The 19560-nt window shown below is 39.1% G+C and overlaps 2 protein-coding genes across 4 annotated transcripts in view; both read right to left on the bottom strand.

Moving 5' to 3' along the window:
• Positions 1–578: 578 nt before the first annotated feature.
• On the bottom strand, positions 579–3392 carry LOC122665864 (photosynthetic NDH subunit of lumenal location 3, chloroplastic-like). Its single transcript, XM_043861996.1, has 2 exons — positions 3120–3392; positions 579–677 (listed from the first exon to the last, which is right to left on the bottom strand). Exons 1-2 carry the CDS (start codon positions 3390–3392, stop codon positions 579–581), a joined length of 372 nt encoding a protein of 123 aa, XP_043717931.1.
• A 7379-nt stretch (positions 3393–10771) lies between these two features.
• The window catches only part of LOC122664869, a 37560-nt gene continuing 28771 nt past the window's right edge, over positions 10772–19560 (bottom strand). For 2 of the 3 annotated variants that reach the window (XM_043860894.1, XM_043860896.1), the window contains 4 exons: positions 13699–13787; positions 12570–12631; positions 12346–12442; positions 10772–11011 (listed from right to left, as the gene is read on the bottom strand). In XM_043860894.1, the coding sequence (XP_043716829.1) occupies positions 10955–11011; positions 12346–12442; positions 12570–12631; positions 13699–13787 (305 nt within the window). In that variant the 3' untranslated portion in view covers positions 10772–10954. The remainder of the gene's footprint in view (positions 11012–12345; positions 12443–12569; positions 12632–13698; positions 13788–19560) is intronic. The other variant, XM_043860895.1, reaches the window with a different exon arrangement.

Here is a 19560-nt window from a genome sequence, read left to right as displayed (position 1 = left end):
TGACGATTGGTGGTTGATTACTTAGGTATCTATATAACTAAGGTTTTTTTTATCAAAAAAGAAAAATGGAAATTTATTAAAAAAAAAAATATGAGTTTCCATACCCTGATCCAAATCCATAAAAAGGTTGCTTCTTTCCATACCCACTAGAGCCTAAATGGGTACCTGAATTGGCAGTCTATCCATCTAACTTACTTGACATCTCTAACTTGTCATGAAGCAAAGTTGACTAAACTAGGTTGGAATATTGAATGCCACCCGGTCACACATTGTACAAAACAACACTCAGAGCGTCGGAGGAAAACCTCCCCTTGTAATATTTATATTGGGAAAAGGAATGCCATTCGGTCACACATTATAACGTGTCCTGTGCCCAGACATATGGGCTCATGAAATGATCGATGTACCTCTAAGCACACCACAATGCACGACAGGGTGACATTCTTTCTCCCTAGTTATAAAAACATATAAAGAATCACTTTGTATAGAGAATTCTAAGAAATGATATCATGTGTGCCTACTCATCATGTAATATACAAACAGCCCTTTGAAACCGTTGATTGGGGTTCTAAATACGTTCATGGGACAAGTGCCATCACTTCTTGCAACACAAGAGCCGCGTCGTTGTATCGATTTTGAGTTAATGGAATGCTACGTATCTTCACTGCATGATCCAGCTGCATCATCAACAATAGAGAAGTTGTGATCATTAAATTCAATACCCCCAATTAATAATATATGTTCTACCAAAAAAAAAAATAAATAAATAAATAACAATATATGGTATATGAATGCAATGGTGCCTTATTTGGAATAGCGGGTCGGGTTGGGTCGGGTCAATCATGGAAGAGGTAACATGTGTGGCCGGACAGCATCCAAGTCCACGTAAACTCCCCTCCTCTGCAATAGTTGGGTTTGTTTGCAATGGGTTGACCTGACCGTCCAGGTTTGACTACAGGGCAAGAGGCAAGCACTCAACCACATCTGAAATGGATCTATACTTGATAAAACCTTATTCCAAGTAAGTGGAGTCCATGACATGACATGAATTCTGTTTCACTATTAAATCCTATCTAAGGTCATATTTCTGATTTATCATTTTTGAGTCATAGTGCCCAAACAAGATCCGAACCCATTCATTAGGAGTCGCTGGCTTCATGCCATGTTCTAGTTGGGGTATTCCTATCAACCCATTTTACCTGTTCCATGACTGTTAGAGAGCAAATTATTTTATGCTATACTTCAGTGTCTTCACGCACCATCCATTGCTACCTCTAAGTTGGAAAAGGCCAAGTTCCTGCCTCCCCGACCTTTTTTTTTTTTTTTATTGGTTGGGATAGGGTTAGGTTACAAGGTCAAAGGTCAAAGTAAGTTCTATGCCCCTACCTTGGAAAATAGGACCGCGTTTTCCTCCACCCATTGATGGGCCTGAGTGTCTTGGGATGGGGATTGAGAACAGTGGAGAGGATATTATCGACTTTGCACAATAAGGGCAAGGTTATTATGATCCTAGGATGGTGCGTGAACCCTATCCATGGGTTGGGGAAAACTTTTGCTTGAAAAATATGTAGCTCCAAGGCTGAGCTTGTAACTCTAAACAAGGTGTCAAGGAAGTAGTTTCCCCACACACGGTTTTAGGTATCGGCCATGGATCAGCTGTATCGGGCAATCCATATCAATATTGGCCAATATTGTATTAGTGCACTGTACACGAGGGGTAAATGGTTAAAATATGCTATTGTATTAGTATCTTTGAGGGTAAAACTGTCATGATATGATTGATATTGTCCGCAATCCAATACGCCAATACTTGATACTTAAGGGATTGGCCAAGGCTGATCCTATGCTGGTTTTAAGAGATGCTTTTCGTTGGCTTGATGAGTTACATATTCAACCCCCATCTCATACTATACATGCATCCTCAACATGCACACACTCATCTCATGAATTGAACCAAGATTCTAACTCTGAATTGCAATTTCCTGGCTTTATTTGTGTAGGCATCTATGACCCTGATCTAAGATCAACCAGCTGGGCTTGTTCAATTCTGATAGATGGCCAGGATGGTTTAACATCGGTAGGCAGACTAACAACCACTGATGAGAAGGAGGCAGAACTTAACGGACTCTTGCAGGGGTGGAAACAAGCTATGACGGCTAATATCCAACTCAAAGAAGTGTAGTGCTACAGCAAAGATCTTTGTTCTTTATTTTATCCAAGTGATAAAATGTGTTTACCTTGGAACTTACTTAAACACTACTTTAGTTTAGCTGAGGCAACTGCAAATCTTTCTACCGTTAGTTTTAAATGGTGTAGTAACAAAACCTTCTATAAATTGGTGTTGGGTTTAGCTAGGTCTAGGGTCAATAACAGTTGTACTCTTCCAAATTCCACTGATGTACATATTTTGCTTTAAGTAATATAAGGTTTCTTCTCATCAAATAATAAGAATAATAATAATGACCTTAGATGGATGGATGAACCCTACTCCGTAGATGAAGGAAAAATCTCTCTTCCCAAACAAAATGTGATTACAATCTTTAAGCCCTAATCATAAGATTAAATACGTTTAAGGGTGTCAATCGGGTGGTTCGGTTTTTGCGGTATCGGTGCGAGTTTTAGGGAAGCAATACTGAACTAGTAAGGAATTTTCGGTTTGGTTTGGACTCGGATTCGATTTGTGCTATCGTTTCAACTCGGTTCGGTTCGAAAAATGGGTTTAGACTGTTTTGGGTAGGGATTAGGTAGAGTTTTTAGGGTTCGGGAGTCGGTTTCAATGTTTGGTTCGGTCCTATTGGTTGGGCCAATAGGTGGCCTGTCGGTTTAGCTAGAACCGAGCTGGAATCGAATGGTGTTCTAACTCGCAAACCAAAGCCAAACCGATAAGACCTCGATTCAATTTGGATTGAGCTCAATCAGGCCAGGTCAGGCCGGTTTGTTTAGGTTTTGAAACCCTTAGATACGTTTGTCTACATCGGTTCAGAGACTCAGAACCGGGGCCCATGGGTTCCACAACTCTTTTTACATTAGACCAAACTAATTTAGTAATTTGACCTCACCCCTTCTCTTAAAGCCAAAAGAAAATTTGAAGAGTTTGAAAGTTCAAAAACAAGAATTACCTCTTCAATGTAATGGAACAACCTATTAGCAAGGTCTATGAGGCTCTTCTTTTCTTCCTTCGGTGCACTAGAGATCACCTGACTGAAATCACAGTACAAGAACATCAATTTGAGCCGGAGATCTTTTCCCATGAGGTCCCATGAATACTCATCGTCGGTCATATCTCCGATCGATAGAAGATCGAATGCGCATTTCTTGATCCGGTTCACACTTCCTTTTGACTGGACATCCACCATGTTCATGAACAAGAAGAAACTACGAGTGGCAAACATATTGTTAGGGTTAGTTCATCCTTCAATTATGGGGAGAGAAAAGAAGGTGATGGTAGATTGTTCATTGAGAACAAATTAAGAAAAATGAAAGAAAGCATAGTTTTGTATAGCCTTATATGATGGATCAAGCTAGGGGTGTCAAACCCTAAATCGAATCGGGGAGGCAAACTTTAAATCGAATAGGCCAATCCAACCGAAAAGGCTCAAATTGAACTGATTCTTTATGGGGTTAGTTTTGGTTAGAGATATATCAAACCGATAAGAGCAAACAAAAATCGAAACTGAATCTTCTCTTATTGGTTTGGTTTTGGATTCATCCATTCTCATCTTGAAACTGATTTTGCTCAATTGAAATCGAACCGAATCGATCGATTTGCACCCCTAGATCCAGCCACCCTGGAAATGTGACCCTCCGAATAATATGAATAAGGGTAATTTCGACTCAATACAATAGGGGACGAGGAGCCCAATCACACAGTCACATCTAGTCACATCTCGTGGAAATAATTATTCTCTCTTTGCATTGAAGGAAAACTTGGGAAGAGAATTTGGAAGCAAGAAAAGTATTCAAAAAGCATGGGCAACAAGGAAGACAGAGAGACATGGGAAAATTGGATTGGATACTATGACTTATGACAAACAGGAGTATGAAGTTTTATCTTACCTGACCAAAACCAACACTTCTAGAATACTAAAAGGTGAAATGTCATAAGCAACTTGCTTGAAATTAAGTTTATAAAGAAAGCTAGCATCTTGTTTACGGAAAAAGAAAGCTCTGCAGTGCCTTAATCTTGTGGTGCTTTTAGTTCGGGTTCGAGAGCTCGATATGTGAAAGATGTGACATCCAATGGTATTGAGTTCAAGAGAAACACAAAAAAAAAACTGAATCAATCAAAGTTGCACCGTTGGATGAAGTATCTTTCACATGTCGAACTCTCAAACCCGAACAGCAAGACACCACAAAATGCCCGAATTTTAATCCCCTGGCTACCCCAAAATAACAGCCATTATTTATCAGTAGCTAGGGAGCTAAAAACTTCAACCACCTGCGGTGACATTACGAGCTAGTTGTCTTCCAAATAGTAAGTAAAGAATACTTTTATTAAATTAAGGATGTCCTTAAATTACCTAAAACATGATTATTCCCATTAAAATAAAAATAAAAAAAAGGAATGGCAAGTTAGCAACTCTATTTTTTATTTGTTTTTGTTTTTCTTCTTTTTGTTTCAAGAATTGCAAATTAATTTCCTCTCCAAGAAAAGAAAAGAAAAGAAAAGAAGATCAATCGGTTTATGCCTTGATCGAAGAATTTATTGATAGCCCATCTTGAGTCTTGACCAAAACAAGCAACGAATTAGCACCAAGAAATTTGCTGCACAGTTAAGAAAAAAATCACCACTAAACCACGAAAATGAATTAAACATATTTTCAGATATCCCAACATCTATCTTAACATAAGAACACGAAATCACCCAAAACATTGCAAGAACAAGAAACGAAAGGCAAATTAAACCAGAAACCCATATTAAGAAATAGATCGAAGAATTTTCAAATACTTTTACAATAACGATCATATTAATTTATCTTCGATCTCTTAGAGCAACAAACCAGAGCTTTAATGGCTGAAAACCGAGAGAGAGAAAGAGAAGGCCGGGGGAACTAACCTGAAAGAGATGATCTTAGGAAAAAGACGATGAGTCCGTACGACTGAGGAGAGAAGAGAGAGAAAGGAGGGGTTCGAGTGTTGGAGAATGCGTAGAAATATACGGAGTATCTGATTGCTTGTATACAACAGAGACAGCTCCGATACGTATGCGCTTTCGGTCTTGTTGTGGCTAAAGGAGGGGTTCTTATGTTGGAGAGAATACGTAGAAAATACGGTGTATTTGGTTGCTTGTACTTAATAGAGACAGTTCAGATAATCATACCGTTTCGGTCTGGTGATTCTTTCTTTCTTTCTCTCTCTCTCTCTCTAATATAATTATACGGTTCGGTCCAATTCTGATTGGGTTGATCCGGTCTTTGGGCTGAACTGGGTCAAACTGAACCTGACCCAATATGGGAAGGCTCGCTTTTGTTCCGTTTCAGTTTCAATCCGGTTTGATTTCGCTATTCTCTTGTCTGGCTTTTATGGGTTTGATCTCAGGCTCAGGTTCGTTGTTTTGGCTTCGATTATATATACAATTATGAAAAAACTTTTTTCTGCCTTTTCGATTTTGTATCAAATTCGGCTTGGTTTTTTCGATCGATCAAGTGCTATCTCGTTTTCAACCCATTTCATAATATCCAAAACCGAGCCAGGCGAAAAGAATGGATTCGGTTCACTTGGTTTGGGTTTATTCGATCAAGTTCAATCTATTTGACCGGGTTCAATTTGTTTTTACATCCCTAAACAAGTAGGACCCACTGGTTAGACCTTTTGTGTGGCTCCCATTCAAAAGATCGGGTAAGCTGAAAATCAGTCAGTATAAAACAAAGGGGGAAAGAACACTAACTATTCGCATGCGGTGCATGGCCCCTACACCCCGACACAAGGCTGTGTGAAATGACCATCACGTCTCTAGAAATTTTCATCTTTTCATAGGGATGGAATGGTCATTTCGCACGGTCCTATGTTGGGCGCAGGGACCATGCGCCGCACAACCCGGTAGCGTTCTCTTTCCCTAAAACATATAATAACAATCGTTTATTTTTTTATCAAAATTCATAAAACCATTTGTCGCAAGAAATGAGGAAAAGGTGTCGTTGGCTGAAGTTGATCAATTTGGACCCTCTGCTGCCCCCTGCATGTGCGGCCGGCGTGCATTCTCACATAAACAGGGGCGAAATGACAACCCTACCCACTGCATGAGCATCCTACCTAGGTGGGGTAGGACGGTCATTTCGCCCCTGCCCATGTGAGACATACCAAAGGATCACAATTCGAAGAGGATTAGAGGGGGTATGCAATCAACTTAAAAGGACTTGCTGCAAGGGCCAACAATTAATTTTATTTATTTTTGGAATGTGACTAGCAAGTTGTGTCAAGTCATATGTGGAATCGTTATCCCCTTCAATTTTTTCCAATTCCTCACATAGGAGCGGAAATGATCACCCTACCCCCTGCCCGAACACACTGCCCAAGGTGGGATAGGGTGGTCATTTCCGCTCCTATATAAGGAATTGAAAGAAATTGGAATGGACAGCAAATTGGAGGTGATAATTATTCGTCATAAGTGCGCCTCATGACATTACAAACAATGACAAGTATTTTTTGGAGGGAAAACAATGACTCCAAAAAAAATGTTATTTTCTTTACCTTAATTATATCTGAGTCTTAGAAAACTTGTCCGTTGGAAAATTGGAAATAGATTGAATATAGATATTTGGAAGGACCCTTAGTTACATAACGGACCGGATGTTTATGTTAGGCATGATCTTGGTATCTCTTCTCATCTTTCATCTGTCTCTGATTGGTCTTCGGAAGAAATTGGAATCTCCCTCTCATTCAATTCTAAAACGGATTTGGGCAACTGGCCTTTCATGTTTGCGTACAAAGTACATGAAAACGTAGTTGGGAAAATTATACGATTAGCCACTTTTGGGTTTTCATTTACAAAACTGTCTAGTCTATGTTTGAGTTGACAAAAATAGACAAAAACAAGTTAAGGTTTACAAAACTGGACAAAATAGTGCCTCTCCCTCCCAAAATTACTTTTTTAGACATTTTTACCCCTGCCATTGCCTTTTCTCCCAGACATCCTCCTTTCCTTGCAACCCACCCCTGTCCCCGCCACTGCCACCGCCACCGCCATTCTCTGCTACCCAAACCCGCCCCTCCCATCCCTTCCTTGTGATTACCTAGGATGCCTAGGCGAGAAGGCAATGGCAAGGGTAAAAATGTCTAAAAAAGTAAGTTAGGGAGGGAGAGACACTATTTTATCCAGTTTTGTAAATCTTAACTTGTTTTTATCTATTGTTGTTAACTCAAACATAGACTAGACAGTTTTGTAAATGAAAACCCAAAAATAACTAATCATGTAATTTTCCCTCGTTAGTTTTCCTACAGAATTTCCTTCGAAATTTGGAGTGGTCTAAAAAGCCGAAGGGTAATTTTCTTAGGCTTTTTGTCATTACCTACTATTTTCTTTGGATTTCCAAAAATTAATGTGTACACTCTTTTGTTAAGCCAAATCCAAAAATAATCCTTCAAAACATTAATAGAGGGATCACTGAGTTACAATTAATATGGGGTTTTCAAGGAACCCTATTGACACATCTATCTCATCTTTGCCAACCTTATTGCCTGTTTTCCTACAATCCCACCGTCCCTACCCCCTAGTCTCCTACTGCATCGCATCTGCAACACGACTATTCAGTGCCCGTGGAATGAGAAAAAAAAATTGTAATAACCTTAATAATTCCATATTTCTAGATACAAAGGCTAGTTCTAGGGTTCTTGGAGATCGATTCCATCTTATTTAAAATTTAGAGACAGAATAGAAATTGGTGCTCAAGAACCCTAAAATCAATCCAACCGAAAATGAGAAATTTCTAAGGAATAAACTAAGTTTTGGATTTGGAAAGGAGCAGAAATTCAGAAAAATTCCCAATTGAAACCGAAATCAACTACTAACAACTAACATCAAGAGAAAAGAAGGTTGCTTTCTGAAATTACTCAACGAACCTTGATCAACTCCCATTCCTATAAACTCTGCCATCTCCATCTTCCTCTTTGCTATCATTCAAATCGGAATCAGACATCCTCATTCCATCTTCAACACCTCGAAGCCTTATTAACAGTTGATTCCCTTGAAAATATCAAACCACAGGTGGAATTGCAGGGGAGTAAGAGTTTTGTTTATGGTTGCAAGACTCTGACAATGTAAGTTGATGCAAGGGTTTCAAATTCAATGAGCTTTAGAAATGTTTGAATGGTTTCGTTCGTGATTTGCTTGCAGAAGATTGGATAATTTTTGAGGTGGGTAGTTGAAGGATGGGTTCCTTGAAGTTACATAGAAATGTCAGGAAGAAATATTTTTAATTCTTTTTTTTTCATTCAGGTCGCGCAAGTGGCATGTGGTGAGCTCAAATGTCTGCATATGGCTTCACCAATTTCCAAGCTTTGAGGCTGCAAATTGATACGCGAAGACCTGTGGTTACCTCTTCTCCGACGACTGCAACCTCCTCGGTTTGGGTTTTTTAGGGTTTTTCAAAGTTAAAACATTGAAAGGGCAAATGTGTAATTTTCACTTCACAAGTTTAATTGAAATAGTGAAAATGGTGACAAGGGTAAAATGAACTTTTCCATTCAACCATTAACAACAAACTAACACCGTAAGGTTTCAAGGATGTCAAGTAATTGTTTAAAAAGATTGTTGTATTAAGAAAACGGGCAATAGTCTAAGGGGTATAGAAGTAATATTATTTTTTTCTTTTATTCTTTTCTAAATCAGAATGCTTATGTTTATGTGATGAAAGTTTTGTGGAAAGCTCTAAGGAAGCCGGTTGAGCAGCCATGTGTATTTCTAATCATGATTTTGATAGTACTATTTTGGATTTTGGTTTTATAGGGAGGAGGGAGGGGATAGGAGTACAAGGCACGAACAATCTTCGATGGATTAAATAGAACAAGAGAGTTAGAGGCTATATAGATATCGAAGCCTGGACTAAGTGCAAATGCATAGTGGACTGGTTGGGGAGGGAGACTGAAAATTGGCTTAGGGAACTTTTATCTCTCTTAATAGGATATTAGGAATCTCTCAACCTATTTCTCTAAAGTATCTTAATTAGGAATCTCTCGACCTATTTCTCTAAAGTATGTTTTATAAAGCAAGACATAGACAGGATTTTGTTGGCTCTTAATTTAGTTCATAGAGCAAGAACTGAAAAACTTAGGCTTACTTTTTGAGATTTGTAAATTGTTTTCCTCTAAATGTTTATGAAATTTTTTTTTTTTAAATGCCAAAGAATACATGTACATGTTTGCATTTGCTTGTAACCATGGTTCAAGCAAGCATATTCGGAAACTGGATCGGCTATTCCAGTTTTGATTTAACCGGAATTGGTCAGAATTGGTCAGGAATCGACTGAACCCTAGAAATCTAATACGAATTAGATGGAATCAGAATTGGGATTGGTCAAATCTGATACCAATCGGCTCACTCCGCCATTCCCGATCTGCTTCCTCAAACCATGCTTGTAACTAATGTCCTCAGCTATTTTGTGAGTTTATCAGAATCCATTGTCAATTAAAGGAGTATTCCCTCTTTAGATGGGAGAATTTTTATGCCTTTTAGGAGAAGGGTTCTAGCATACATTGACGTGGAATCCTTTCACCGTACATAACTATCACATGGAAGTATAGATGTGGCCACCATCATCATCTAACTATAGTAAAAAAAATTTCCGGCTCTCTCTCTCTTCTTTGTTTATATGTTTATATCCAATTGAATGCAACTCTCCGTGCCTTTAGAAACCTAGCAAGTGAAACGCATTGTTATTAAATAATTTCATGTTTGGAGTGTTGTTTTATCTTGGAGGCTGATTTGCAAGGACCTAGTTTGCACTATAGGGGGCGTCTACAGTCTTAAGGAGAGTGACTTTTTTCACGACTCTGACCCCACTGATTCCTTAAGTTTCTTCATGATTTTCAGATTCGTGACACGTTATGTCGTACTTGAGATTGCCATCATCAACCTCGGGTTGTCTACAATTAAGATAAGTAATCTATTCCCCCCCTGCCCCCTCCCCCTTCCCCCCCCCCCCCCCTTTCCCCCTTCTTAATACATGTGTTATCATGTATGCTTTGGATGAATTATTTCCAATACAATATGATTAGGTCTGAGCTGACAGACTTGACATGAATAAGGGGTGATGAAGATGTGCACAAAATTTGAGAGCCCAGCAAGCCTCCACATGGCAGATATGGCCACCTGTACAGGATTGGCTTCCCACACCAGCAATGTTGGGGAAAAAAGAGAGGGTAAAAGGGCACATTGTTGAGGACTTACATGCATTTAACAAGCAGGAGATTCAGCTAAAACAGGTGAAGGGAAAGCAAAGTAACAATCTACCGGACAGAATACAAAATCCTTATCAAGCACATTCATAGACAATAATAAAAATGAAAGTGCATCTGAAATTGAGGAAACTATTATCTTACATAAAAGATCAAAAATTTTAGCAATAGAACAATCAGATTCACTTGCAAGCACCAAAGAGATCCATTAGGACATTAGGTAGCCTGTCTCAAATTTATACACAACCCTTTAAATTAAGTGTATTTGCTAACAAAAGGTTCCTATCAAAGACTCTCTACTTGAAGCCATAGAGATGGCAATACAGGCTTCTTACCACCTGGTGCTTGGATCAGCTGGGGTTTTTTTTTTGTGTCAACAAAGATTCCAAAAATGGGATCTCTACAAATTTCCTCTTCGTGGGACCCATGTGTCGGGTGTGTGATGTATGTGTACACAAATGAAGAGAGAGACCTCCTACCATCTTCTTAATGCATTTACAGAAGAAAATTTTTGTACTTACACAGGCCAGGAAGACCCCACCTTACACGCTACTGCTCTCTGTCAACATCCTGACTCTTGCTTCAGATGGATCCCTCTGGACGAGCCAAACATCAAGGTCTACATAACAACACAAGTAGCATAACTTTTGAGGCAGTGATAATTGATATGAAACTGAATTCTCTCACCATAAACTTAGAAGACAAAGCCCTAGAAGTCCATTTTGGGCTTCATGCATTAGAAAGGAAAAAAAATACACGTTCAACCTAAGAGGCGGTTTTAGACCAGACTGCTGTTCACCAAACAAGACCCAGACTGTCCTTAGGTCAATCAATATCATGCAATGCAAGAATTGATCACATAAAAGCAAGTCAGCAACTAACTTTTATAACAAGCTTTCAGAAAAACTTAGAGCTTAGCTGACATCTGTTAATGTAGCTGAGGTGCACAGTTTGTTCTGCAGATCAGGTTACACATCTAATGTACTCCCAGTTCCAAGAGGTTACCACCTTTCCAGATTCACAAGTGCAAAGTGCACCTCCAGCAGATTTACCATTCAAACTTCAAGTTCGAGTATATGTACCCAAGCAAAAGGTCAAATTCAACTCTAAATTGCACGTTGAAGCAGTAGAGCTTTTTTATTTCAATGTTTGCTCGACTTAAGAGTCAAGATTTTCTAAACCTGGATGACCCAAGTGAAACAAATTCCAGTCATTGATCTCATCAGGCAAACTCCACGCAATATGATTTCTAAATCTTCATAGGATAGAGTCCAGATTGATGGAAAGTGGCACTATTGCTTGTAGAAAAACAGCCTCCAGTAAGAACAAAGATTTTGTCTATAGGACCAAGAATCCCAAGTCATATAACCATCGACTAACCATGCAATCAGATTGAGACACTTTCACATTATATACACCACTAGTGCAACATGACACGGTCTGAAGTCTACAGGGATGAGAATGGTAAATATGCAGTCAAGTGGTTAATTTCCTATAGACAGATTCCTCCATGCAGTTTCTAATCTAGTAACAAAATCTAAGAAATTCACTTGCATCTTATTTTTGCTTAATGCTTTGCTTGATGCCTATTCATAAATACTTGCAATACCATCCTCTGATCCAAGTAACTACCAACTACAGAAGCTACCTGACACTCGAATGAACTCCCAAACTGATTCATATTTGCTTCTTCCTATCTGCGGCCTCTACTACTTCATTCTTAAACTAGTAACCACTGTAAGACAAGGACAATACATAGTAAAGCAGAGTGGTAGTATCATGGTATAGATCAGTTCTTCAATCTAAACCTTTTTGTCAACTCATTGGTCCAACTGGGACCTAGTTTCCTCTAACCGCGCCATTTGGTTCTTTGTTCTGCACTTCTTAATAGATCATCTAAGCAAGAATAATACAATGTAAAAAAGAAATCTGTGAGTTCAGTAGAAAGCATACCTCGGATGTACTTGGTAAAATACTATTTGCGAGTTCATCATTGATCGATATAGGCAATGGTGGCATCTGGCTCATAATCCCAGGCATACTTCTCATACTGCAAATATAAAAGTGATGCCATTTTTACAATTGAACTTTAGAAGCACTAGACCCAAAAAAATGAGCTAGGGAAAGTATAAAAAAGGTTATCATTCAAAAGGAACATGTGAAACATGTCCACATACTCATTCAATATGGCTGTAATATTGTTCCTCGTGCGACAGAAGAGATCAACGTTATCTTGTATCTGCATGAAAGGAAATAAATTGAAACAGTTGCTGAATGGATCAGTTAGTTTGGTAGACAGATACTAACAGAAAAAGAAGAATTTTGATTCATATTATAGCTAAGGGCTTATGTGAAATTAGTCAGGGGGTTACTTGTAATAACAGAATTTTCATGTCTTATAACTACATAGCTGAGAGGTCGAGTAGGGTAATTCTGAATCCTCTCGCCAGTTGTCCTCTTCTTCTTTTCTTTCTTTCTTCTCTCCTACAGAACCTCTTCTGTTGGATCTGTTCACTCTTTACTGTTTAATATTGTCTTTGATTTAATAGCATACAGAATATGAAGTTCCGAAACCCCTCAAAAGCATACACGTTAATGGCATCAAAGATATATGAAACCTTTGCGAGAGGAACACTGAAAAGTTAGGAGTCAATGCAAAGTAGCATATTCTCATCTAATCTTTTCCAAGATCTTACTAGTTACTACAAAAAGCAACTGCTCCTTTCTCTTGCAAGAAAAAGCTTGCATAAATATCACTTGATAGCACAAGATTTGCAATACCAAACGTTAAATTCAATCCATGCAAAAAGCATTGGCTACTAGATTTTAATCTCCATGTCCATTCACCAAGGCTACTAGGTCTTCCTTGCATTTTTAGCATTCAGGTCATTCTATTTCTTCATCAACCCAGAGAAAAGTTCCACTATAGCCACCTTCGTCTTGTTCATATCTAGCCAAGCATCATGTAGAATTGTAGAGGGACAGAAAGTATACATGGATATTAGGCAAGGCAGGTGTATACTAAGTCAGTGTGACTTTCACTTCCATAGAAGCGTAGTTACTCCAAACAGTCAAACCTCTTATCCCCCTTTTTCTCTACTGCTTCCAAGAAAAGGCCATGGCACTTAAATGAACTCTACAATAGTGGATAATAATTCAGTGAAATTACATGAGAAAGGTGAAAGAAATTTCCATTCTAAACTACAATCTATGTTCTCACGGTTACAATTTGCACCAAAATATTTAATATTTTAATAATAAAATCAAGACATCTCGATCAAGTGTAAAGAGAGTTCAGATACTCACCTCCAATGTTGCGAGATTAGCTGCAATTCGGTTGAATACTTGATAATTCTCATCCAAAAGTTTCTTGGTTGTGCCGCCTACTGCTGGGACTAGCAACAAGAAGAGGGAGGGGGGCAAGGTTGATCAGTCTAAGACCAAGAAGGATCCAATAGAACGAAGTGACAATAAATAAAACAGAATGTCACAATATTCAAATAATGAACATATTAAGACACCCAAAATACTAATGCACAGGGTAATGGGTATCTACCAATCACAACACCATTCTATAAGAAAACCAAGGTTCACATCATATTCAAAACAAAGAAATAGAGAGTTATGGTTTTATGATTTGGAAGGACTGGATTTAGTAAGTAGACAGCAAAATCAGGAGAAAGAAGAATGGATTTCTATGACTTTAAGAATTGCAAGAACAAAAATCATATTAATTTGTAGAGAGGAAGAGATGGTATCCATCCTTTAATGCAGCTTTAAGACTTAAGTCTCACTCACATCTAGATATAATATTAGACAGAACAATGACTCGCTTCGGTATTTACCCATAAAACAATATCATTCTGGCATCAGAGATCGCTTGGCTACTAGGAAAAAATGATGCAATGGCTTAACCATCTAAATAAATGGGTTTCGCACCAGAAAGTTCCCTCCCATACTCTGGATGGTCTGGGAATATGCCCACTTCTACGATAAAGACACTGAACCAAAAATATCCAGAATAAAAACATATAGTATGACACAGCCACCCATGAGAGCCCAATTTCAGAATCCCAGAGAAGAAAAACATTTGAGAGATGAGTTACCAACCAAACAAAATGTCCAAAAACCCAAGGAAAAAGATTTATATATAAATCCAAAAATGTAGGTAGAAGCTTGTCATTATCAGCAGTTCAGCACAACAGATACATGTTTACATACAGATAAAACAGTTATTTAAAATTCACCCAAAAAAGAAACAGTTATTTAAAAGAAACCAAAGAAAAAATAGATTACCCTCCATGTTATATTTAAAGGATCCCAATAAAAATCCCAGAGAAGAGGTGCAGGAGAAAGAAATCAAACTGACCTCAGCTCCTTGCAGCTTGTGATTGGACTCAGAAATGGGTCTCATGGCTACATGGGCTCTAAAGCTCTAAAAGACCAAATACATTTCCAAACACATAGTTGGGCAACCTTTGCACAGCTGTCCAATGAAACTAAGGAATCCAATTTTACTTGTTAATTATGTATAAATAAGTAAGACGGTTTGCTTACACTTGAATTAATTTTTTTAGTTGATCAGATCAGTCCTCTAATCCTCCTACATCTACTGGTGTGGTATCGATGGGCTTTCTGAAATCCACCATCAAAGCCATGGAATCTCTCTTTTTCTCCTTCCTTTGGAAAGGCAAGGAAACTTCCAAATTCCTCCATCTAATCAGTTGGGCAGCTATCTGTCTCCCTAAATCTGAAGGAGGTCTTAATATCCACAGGATCCGCGACTATAATATTGCAGGCATCCTCAAACTAATCTGGAAAATCTCAACCAAGCACAATTCAATATGGGTCAATTGGGTTTACTCGTATCTTCTCAAAAATGACGTCATTTGGACGGTTCCCCTCCTTGCTGACCCCTCCGGGGTTTGGCGTAAAATCCTTCTCCTTCGTCCCTTAGCCCTTTTTGCTACCTCCTCTGTGACTGCAGATGGTACTTATACTTCCCTTTGGCTCGATCCCTGGCACCCCTTAAGAGTCCTTTACACCATCTTAGGTGCCCATTCGGTCTACTCCTCTAGTATCCCTAAATCTGCCTCGCTATCCACAATCATATCCCTAGGCTCTTGGTCACCCCCCTCCCCCTTCCCCCCTGTCTCACCCAAGTTTGGGCCTCTCTCGCTCCCCTCCCCCCTAACCCCTCTCTCTCAGACAAGGTTACTTGGCTCCCCTCCTCCAATGGGATTTTAACATCTAAATCTGCCTGGGACTTCATTCGTCCCCATGCCCCCCTATCCCCTGGCATAATATTGTTTGGTTAAAAGGCCACATACCCCATCATAGTTTTAATGTTTGGAGATCCCTTAACCTTTGCCTTCCCACCCAATTTTTTCTTCTCCACCGCCATATCCCTGTCCCCCCCCCTCCTGTGTTCTTTGCTGAAATGGTATTGAGGATGTCGATCAACCTTTTTTCCTAGCCCCCAGCCTACAGTATCTGGAAAAAAGCCATAGACTCCATTTGGTCTTGTTGTAGGAGACCTCTTCCCTTTGCCCGAGAGTGCCTTTGGTTGAAGAGAGTTTTCTCGGGTACTACAATCTGTGATACCATTGGTAAGCTAGTGTTTGGGGCTATTATATCTCACATTTGGATGGAGCGGAACCTCCGAAGATGGACCTCCAATTCCCATTCTATTGATATGATTTGGAAAGCCATCTTCTTTGATGTAAGCTCCAAGCTCCTTATGCTCCCTCGTGGTCCCCTCTTTGATACCCCAAGGAACAGACATATTGTTGTATCTTGGGGCCTAGATATTTCCCTTTCATGGTCCACTTTCTTAAGGCTTGAGGCTTGTATAGTTTCTGTTGGAATATGTAATCCAGAATACCGTGGGGGTATTCTGGTCCTTTTGTGGTAGTTTAACTCCTATGTTATTAGGTTTAAGTCGCTGCTCTTATAGAGACAGTTAGTTAGGGGTAATTATGTCTACAGTCGGCTATGTGGGTTTTAGTCCCACATCGCCTATTTCAGTCCTTGTGTATTTTTCCCTCTATCATAAATAGAGGGGCTTACCTATTAATGAATACAAGATATAATTTTCTCTCATTCTCTCTTTTCTAACCCACGATTCTTCCAACATGGTATCAGAGCAGGTCTGATCTAGGTTAGAAAGAAAGGAAAAACCCATCTTCTTCTCTTCAATCAACTTCTCCCATCTTCTGGTTTTCTTCTTCTCATCCTTGTAAGGGGGCAGCACTAATGAGGTAAAAACCTTAACCAATGATTTAGTTGCTGCCCTCCTCCATTCAATCTCATCTTTCAATTAAAATTCTGCTGGAACCATCTTTGCGAATTGGAGCTTTCCAGAATTTTTTGGAGATCAACTTCCTATCACTATTGAAGGCTAACCTTCCACCATTGGAGCTCCCTTTGCTTTATCTTCCAGCACCTTCCAACCCTATTTAAATGACCTCCTTCCCTTTTTTTCTATTTCTCCATCATTCATTAACCTTTCCAACCCCTACCCTAATCAATCTCAACTTAAAACCCTGACTCCAATCGATTTTAGGGTTCCCCTTTTCAGATGCAGCTGATTTTTTGGGGGTGATTACCTACTACTACAAACCCTACTCGACCTAAGTTTGAACCCTTTCTGATGGCTGGATTTGTTTCTACAGCAAAAACTTTCTGAACTTGCTAATTTGGTTAGCTAATTTGGTTACCTGATAAAAACCCTGACAATACCCTGACTCCAATCGAAATTAGGGTTACAGGCTTCAGTTTTTACTGATTTTGAGAGCGCTGATTACTTCCATTATTAGGACCACTCGACCTCAATCTTGCACCTATCCAAGTTTTCTAGAAGACCCCTCCCCAATCGATCTCTATTTTTCAGGGTTTTCCAAAACTCTGGCATTAATCTATTTTTTGGGTTAGGGTTACCTGTTGCTTTTGGAGTTTTTGGAGGTGTTTCTATCATCAAGAGAGGCAATCTACTTCAATTATTCATGGCTTAAAGAAGTATTTTATTTAAGATAGCTGCTGCCCTATTTTTTCTGCACTTTTTGGTGTTTCTCCCACTTGAAGATCAAGTCTCAAATCTTACAAGAGATTGGGTGTTCGTATTGGAGATCCATTCCAGCAGATGTGGACAACATCTATGCCAAGAAATCATCACACTTTGACAAGCATCAACAGATTTTTGAAGTCCCCTTTCCCTAATCGATCTCAATTTCAGGGCTTTCCAAAACCCTGACAAAAATCGATTTTAGGGTTTGGGCTGTCCTATCAAGCTAATTTTTTGAGGAGACTCTTATACATATCAGAGGAGTATTCAACCCAAGTTTCAGCATCATTCATTGAATTATTTTGAACAAATTCAGGTTCATACTCGATTTCATCATTTATCAACCTATTCTTTTACTTGTTCCTATATGGCTGGCTGCTTCAACTACGTACGGATCTGTTGAGTTATTTATCTTATACTTGCTGGTTCTATTGAGCTTTACTACATACATTGCTGGTTCTATTGATTGGCTTCTGTAAGCATGCCTGGTTGACATGTTACTGCTACCTTTATGAGGACTACTGCTGCCCTACTACCCTGGAGATCAGTTTATTTGGGATTACAACAGTGTGTTCCATGGTTATTGGTTGCAACTACGAACCTATTCAGTTATGTGAAGCTTTTCTGGTTCATATTCGGCTTACTTTGGAGCTTGATCCTAGCATTGTTCACTAATTCAGATCTGATCCAAGTTTTTTGTTGAAGCTTCTTACATCAATTGCTGTCCAGATATCTTCGTCAGTCCTATTTCGCATGTGGGAGTTTATAAATTGGAGTTTTGCACACTTGTTCTTCCTTGTTTGAAGATTGATCAAGTCTTGAAGATTGGAGCTTTTCCTTACTTCAAATCAGATCTGTATACTAATCAAATTTGAATATTGGAGTTAGGAGTTTCTCCCCTGCAGGAGTTTCTATCAAAAGTGTTTGTTTGATCGTTCGAAGATGGTTGAAAATTTATATATTGAATTGTTTTACTCCATAATTCATTATCCCACTGCTCTTTTCACTTCACCACCTCCCAAAACATACCTTTGGCATATACCCATAACCACTTTGGACGATAATGGTATTCTTTACATAGCCTTCTTCCTTTTCCATTACCCTTAGCACCTTTTGGAAAATTCTGAAATATTATACTTTTGCACTATTTCTTACATCATCCACATTATCTGTCCACGTGCACTACTACACGTGAGGGGGGGATTATGTACACTACACCTGCAGCCATTGCAGAAAGCAGAACTTGCAGGATGTTTGGTGCAAAATATAGAAGATCAGTCTTCTCCACCATTGCTATTAGGTATCCTTCATTATTGGGTTGAGTTTGCCGTAAAGGGGAGATGAAGAGTATTGAATATATTTGGTTGTTGCCTGCCTATATGAGGTTCTACAGTTGGGTTGATCTTAGTTTCATCCCATTTTGTTCAAGTTGGGCATTAGTACCTTATATGCGCCAACTTGAGGGGGAGTGTTAGAATTATTATGGAGTTTATTTTCTTATTAGTTCAAGCTGGAGCTTCTCTTTATTTATTTGTATAATCTAGTTTGAGGGGGGAGTGTAGGAATATGTAATCCAGAATACTGTGGGGGTATTCTGGTCCTTTTGGGGTAATTTAATTCCTATGTTATTAGGTTTAAGTCACTACTCTCATAAAGACAGTTAATTAGGGGTAATTATGTCTACAGTCGGCCATGTGGGTTTTAGTCCCACATCGCCTATTTCAGTCCCCTTGTATTTTCCCCTCTATTATAAATAGAGGGGCTTACCTATCAATGAATACAAGATATAACTTTCTTTCATTCTCTCTTTTCTAACCCACAGTGGATAGTCGCTGTGTTAGAGCTCCTGTATGATATACATATTGTTTCCTCCCTTTCCTACAAGGTCGGTTTTTTAGAGGAAGCGGATCCGACATGGTATCAGAGCAGGCAGGGGTCATGGTATCGAGTCCCCATGGGAGCGGGCAGGTGTTAAAAAATTATTTATCCACCCGTGTCCCCCTTTGGATAGTCCGCTGTGTTAGAGCTCCTGTATGATATACATATTGTTTCCTCCCTTTCCTACATGGTCAGCCTTTTAGAGGAAGCGGTTCCGACAGTTTCCA

Source organism: Telopea speciosissima, chromosome 6, assembly GCF_018873765.1.
Source record: "Telopea speciosissima isolate NSW1024214 ecotype Mountain lineage chromosome 6, Tspe_v1, whole genome shotgun sequence".
In the NCBI taxonomy this organism is placed as follows: Eukaryota; Viridiplantae; Streptophyta; class Magnoliopsida; order Proteales; family Proteaceae; genus Telopea; species Telopea speciosissima.
This window is presented reverse-complemented; position numbering and strand designations above follow the sequence as displayed.

Coding starts and splice junctions, on each gene's coding strand:
- LOC122665864 (XM_043861996.1), bottom strand. CDS start 3,392: ATGTTTGCCACTCGTAGTTTCTTCTTGTTCATGAACATGGTGGATGTC. Junction 678..3,119: donor TGTTCCATTACATTGAAGAG/GTAATTCTTGTT, acceptor TTGATGATGCAG/CTGGATCATGCAGTGAAGAT.